The sequence below is a fragment of the Numenius arquata genome, unplaced genomic scaffold (genome assembly GCF_964106895.1).
Source record: "Numenius arquata unplaced genomic scaffold, bNumArq3.hap1.1 HAP1_SCAFFOLD_1849, whole genome shotgun sequence".
NCBI classification, from domain to species: domain Eukaryota; kingdom Metazoa; phylum Chordata; class Aves; order Charadriiformes; family Scolopacidae; genus Numenius; species Numenius arquata.
In genome coordinates this window covers 2,034-7,436 of record NW_027415085.1, presented here as the reverse complement: position 1 = coordinate 7,436, position 5,403 = coordinate 2,034, and the positions used below count along the sequence as shown (strand labels likewise).

The 5,403-nt window shown below is 54.9% G+C and overlaps 1 protein-coding gene across 1 annotated transcript; it reads right to left on the bottom strand.

The window, feature by feature from the left end:
* Positions 1-875: 875 nt before the first annotated feature.
* On the bottom strand, positions 876-4,306 carry TMEM127 (transmembrane protein 127; the record flags this gene model as incomplete). The annotated part of the gene is given in 3 exon segments (XM_074167469.1): positions 876-1,059; positions 1,061-1,194; positions 4,144-4,306. Coding segments are annotated over 3 exon segments (475 nt in total), but the record flags the coding sequence as incomplete, so codon positions are not given.
* Positions 4,307-5,403: the final 1,097 nt, after the last annotated feature.

Below are 5,403 nucleotides of genomic sequence, written 5' to 3'. Positions count from 1 at the left end.
AACCCACCATCGAGATGAAAAAATCGAAGCAAATAAAAAAAATAAAAGCAGGAATTTGCATAAAAGCTCCGGGCGGAATTTCCAGCTGGAGTCGCTCGCCGGGAGCGGCACCAAAGTCTGGGTTTTTTGGGCTAAAAAAAAAAAACAACCCCTCCGACAGGAGCTGGATGTTGTGGGGGAAAACTCCTTAAAAGCACCCACCCCCCCCCCCCCCCAGCGGCAGAAAAACTTCTGTGAAATGGGCGCAAAACTTCTGTGAAATGGGCGCGTGGTTGGTCGCCCGTTTGCGAACCTCACTTTGGGGGAGGCGGGGGGGGGGGGGGGATTTTTCCAGCGGTGAAAAACTCCCCGATGTCGAAATAAAGTGCAAAATGCTCAAGTTTGGGGGGGTGGGAAAAAAAGGAGCCGGGGGGGGGGGGGGGGGGGGGGGGGCTGGGGGCTGCTCCACTTTCCCCCTGCTATAAAGGGCTGTCCCCCCCCCCCCCCCCGATATATATATATATATATAAATATATACACACAGGCGGGCGTCACGCCTTTCTCCGGGTGTATGGAAGGGGGGGGGGGGCGCCGGGGTTGGGAATCCAGTGGGATTTTTCCCTCCTCATCCCCTCCCCTTTCCTGGGGAGAGGGTTTGGGGGGGGGTGCGGTGGATATCCCCGGTGTGGGGGCGCGGAGGGGGGGGTTGGGGGGGGGGTCCCAGAAACCGTTCTGGGGCTAAAAATGACGCCGTGGAGTTAATAAAATAAGGGATTGGGATGAAAACGCCGGGAAAAGTAAAAAAAAAAAAAATAAAATCACCTAAAAAGTGAATTTTTGAGGGGGGAGACGACGACGACATGACACCCAAAGCCCCCCCCCCCCCCCAAACACACCCCGTGTCCTCAGGGGGTGTAGGCGGGGGGGGGGTTGGAATTGGTTGATGACTTCGTACTCGGCGGGGTAAGGTTCGTTTTCCTCCATCTCCGAGAGGAGCTCCAGAGCCTGCTCCTCTTCCTCGGTGGGATAATGGCGCAGCAGGTTGGCGGCGGTGGCCAAAATAGAGGCCCCCCCGGCCCCCCGCCACCAGGTAGAAGCTGACGGCGAAGGTGACGTAGACTTGGGAACCGTGATATTTTTTGTGCTGCTGTTGTTGGGCGAGGATGAGCTCCGAAGCCCAGTAGCAGAACCCGATGACGGTGGCGCACTGCAGGACTTGGGAGGAGAGGACGGGGATGAAAGGTTTTTTTTTTTTTTTTGGGGGGGAGGGGAAGGGGGGGAAAGAGAGAAATGGGAAGAGAAACTGGGAATCCAGTACCGAAAATAAATCCCCGATTTCATTTCCCGGCTGATCCGGAGCACCGCTCGTCAGCGCGTACCCCGGGACTGATTTCTTCTCTAATTCTGGGGAAAATGACACTTTTGGGGACCTCTGGGGTGGGAATTGGTGACAATATTCCCTTCACAGCCAGCTCGGGGGGGGGGGGGGTGTGTCAAGTTCTCGGTGTTTTCCAGCCCCCCCAGGGACGGGGATGAGGAGGAGGAGGAGGGAGATCCTGGCACCCCTCGACACCCCGAGACCCACAGAGCCCTGAGCCCTTCCTCCCAAACCCCCCCCCCCCACTCGCAGGGTCCCACAGGGGCTGTCCCTGCAGGGGGAGGGGGGGAATATCTCATTAACATTAATTAACGTCTCGTTAATTAATAGAAAAACTCACTTTACAGCCAGCTCTGGGGGGGAGTTAAAGGACTTGGTGTTTTCCAGCTCTCCAGGAGGAGGGAAAACCGGACACCCCTCGACACCCCTCAAATCCCTGAGCCCCCCTGGGGGGGGATATCTCATTAACATTAATTAATGTCTCATTAATTCTCATATTAAAGTGAGTGGAAAACTCACTTTACGGCCAGTTCTGGGGGTGGAGTTAAAGGACTCAGTGTTTTCCAGCTCTCCAGGAGGAGGGAAAACCAGGCACCCCTCGACACCCCTCAAACCCCTGAGCTCCCCTGGGGGGGGATATCTCATTAACATTAATTAATGTCTCATTAATTAATGGAAAAATTCCTTTACAGCCAGCCCGGGGTGGGGGAGTTGGAGGTCTTGGTGTTTTCCAGCTCCCGAGGAGGAGGGAGACCCAGGCACCCCTCGACACCCTGAGAACCCCAGAGCCCCCCGGGGGGGGGAATATCTCATTAACATTAATTAATATCTCATTAATTAATGGAAAACTCACTTTACAGCCAGTTCTGGGGGTGGAGTTAAAGGACTTGGTGTTTTCCAGCTCTCCAGGAGGAGGGAGACCCAGACACCCCTCAACACCCCTCGACCCCCAGAGCCCTGAGCCCTTCCCTCCCCCCCCGAAGCCCCCCCCACTCACAGGGTCCCACAGGGGCTGTCCCTGGGGGGGGGACACACACCTCCCCCCCCCCCCAATCCCGGGGGGTTTGATATCGGGACCAATATTGGCTCTTTAGTGCCGTTAATGCTAATTATTTACTCTTACCCTACTAAATCTCTTCATATCCCACCCCGGGGGTTTCCCCGTTTCTTCCCGGGTTGGGGGGGGGGGAGGGGGGTGTCCAATAATTCTATCAATAAATTGTGGGTTCCTCAAACTCCCCGCTTTCCGGAGGGGGGGGGGCAAGAATTGGGGAATATTCCTTGTTTTACCCCCATTCCCCTTCCCGGCTTGGGGAGGGTTCACGGGGTGAGAGAATAATTGTGGGAACCACAATAAATTGTTCTGGGATAAAAAGGGGCAGTAAATATCCAAAATCCAGCCTGGGGCCGGGGGGGGGGGAACTCCGAGGGAAGGATGGACCAAATTTAATCCCAACTTTAGCTGCTGGAGGCTGATTTTCCCCAAAATATCCCAAAGGGGAACCTCCGAGGGAAGGATGGACCAAATTTAATCCCAATTTTAGCTGCTGGAGGCTGATTTTCCCCAAAATATCCCAAAGGGGAACCTCTGAGGGAAGGATGGACCAAATTTAATCCCAATTTTAGCTGCTGGAGGATGATTTTCCCCGAAATATCCCAAAGGGGAACCTCCGAGGGAAGGATGGACCAAATTTAATCCCAATTTTAGCTGCTGGAGGCTGATTTTCCCCAAAATTCCCTGAAGGGGAAGCTCCGAGGGAAGGATGGACCAAATTTAATCCCAATTTTAGCTGCTGGAGGCTGATTTTCCCCAAAATATCCCAAAGGGGAACCTCCGAGGGAAGGATGGACCAAATTTAATCCCAGTTTTAGCTGCTGGAGGCTGATTTTCCCCAAAATATCCCAAAGGGGAACCTCTGAGGGAAGGATGGACCAAATTTAATCCCAGTTTTAGCTGCTGGAGGCTGATTTTCCCCAAAATTCCCTGAAGGGGAAGCTCCGAGGGAAGGATGGACCAAATTTAATCCCAATTTTAGCTGCTGGAGGCTGATTTTCCCCAAAATATCCCAAAGGGGAAGCTCCGAGGGAAGGATGGACCAAATTTAACCCCAATTTTAGCTGCTGGAGGCTGATTTTCCCCAAAATACCCCAAAGGGGAAGCTCCGAGGGAAGGATGGACCAAATTTAACCCCAATTTTAGCTGCTGGAGGCTGATTTTCCCCAAAATATCCCAAAGGGGAACCTCCGAGGGAAGGATGGACCAAATTTAACTCCAATTTTAGTTGCTGGGGGCTGATTTTCCCCAAAATATCCCAAAGGGGAAGCTCCGAGGGAAGGATGGACCAAATTTAATCCCAATTTTAGCTGCTGGAGGCTGATTTTCCCCAAAATTCCCTGAAGGGGAAGCTCCGAGGGAAGGATGGACCAAATTTAATCCCAATTTTAGCTGCTGGAGGCTGATTTTCCCCAAAATATCCCAAAGGGGAACCTCCGAGGGAAGGATGGACCAAATTTAATCCCAATTTTAGCTGCTGGAGGCTGATTTTCCCCAAAATTCCCTGAAGGGGAAGCTCCGAGGGAAGGACGGACCAAATTTAATCCCAATTTTAGCTGCTGGAGGCTGATTTTCCCCAAAATATCCCAAAGGGGAAGCTCCGAGGGAAGGACGGACCAAATTTAATCCCAATTTTAGCTGCTGGAGGATGATTTTCCCCAAAATATCCCGAAGGGGAACCTCCGAGGGAAGGATGGACCCGAGGGGGGGTTTTTCCTGCGGGGGTTTTTACCTGTGAGGATGTGAGCGAAAGCGTAACGGCGAGTGATCTTCAGCGCCGGGTGTTTGGGGCCGAAGACGTCCAGGAGGAAAGCCGAGAGGCTGCAGATGATTCCCAGGAAGCAGAAGGCGGCGATGACCCGGAGCAGCAGCACCGTCTGGGGGTTCATGCAATAATCTGCCGGGGGAGGGGAGGGTGTTTGGGGAGGAGGAAAACCAGGTGCTGAGCACCAGATAACCCCTCTTTTCCACCCAAATCACTCCCCAGAGCAACCGGTATCACGACTTTTTTTCCTCTCCTTCTCCCCTTCCCTCTCCCCTCTCCCTCTCCTTCTCCCCTTCCCTCTCCCCCCTCTCCTTCTCCCCTTCCCTCTCCCCCCTCTCCTTCTCCCCTTCCCTCTCCTCCCTCTCCTTCTCCCCTTCCCTCTCCTCCCTCTCCTTCTCCCCTTCCCTCTCCTCCCTCTCCTCCTCCCCTTCCCTCTCCTCCTCCCCTTCCCTCTCCTCCCTCTCCTCCTCCCCTTCCCTCTCCTCCCTCTCCTTCTCCCCTTCCCTCTCCTCCTCCCCTTCCCTCTCCTTCTCCCCTTCCCTCTCCTCCCTCTCCTCCTCCCCTTCCCTCTCCTTCTCCCCTTCCCTCTCCTCCCTCTCCTTCTCCCCTTCCCTCTCCTCCCTCTCCTTCTCCCCTTCCCTCTCCTCCCTCTCCTTCTCCCCTTCCCTCTCCTCCCTCTCCTTCTCCCCTTCCCTCTCCTCCCTCTCCTTCTCCCCTTCCCTCTCCTCCCTCTCCTTCTCCCCTTCCCTCTCCTCCCTCTCCTTCTCCCCTTCCCTCTCCTCCCTCTCCTTCTCCCCTTCCCTCTCCTCCCTCTCCTTCTCCCCTTCCCTCTCCTCCCTTTCCTTCTCCCCTTCCCTCTCCTCCCTTTCCTTCTCCCCTTCCCTCTCCTCCCTTTCCTTCTCCCCTTCCCTCTCCTCCCTTTCCTTCTCCCCTTCCCTCTCCTCCCTTTCCTTCTCCCCTTCCCTCTCCTCCCTTTCCTTCTCCCCTTCCCTCTCCTCCCTTTCCTTCTCCCCTTCCCTCTCCTCCCTTTCCTTCTCCCCTTCCCTCTCCTCCCTTTCCTTCTCCCCTTCCCTCTCCTCCCTTTCCTTCTCCCCTTCCCTCTCCTCCCTTTCCTTCTCCCCTTCCCTCTCCTTTTCCTTCCCACTCTCAGCCGAAAGCGGAGCGCAGCAGCACCCTTTTAATTAGGCTCTAGAAAACGACTCTTCCTTTTCCCAGCAGCCCTCGGCC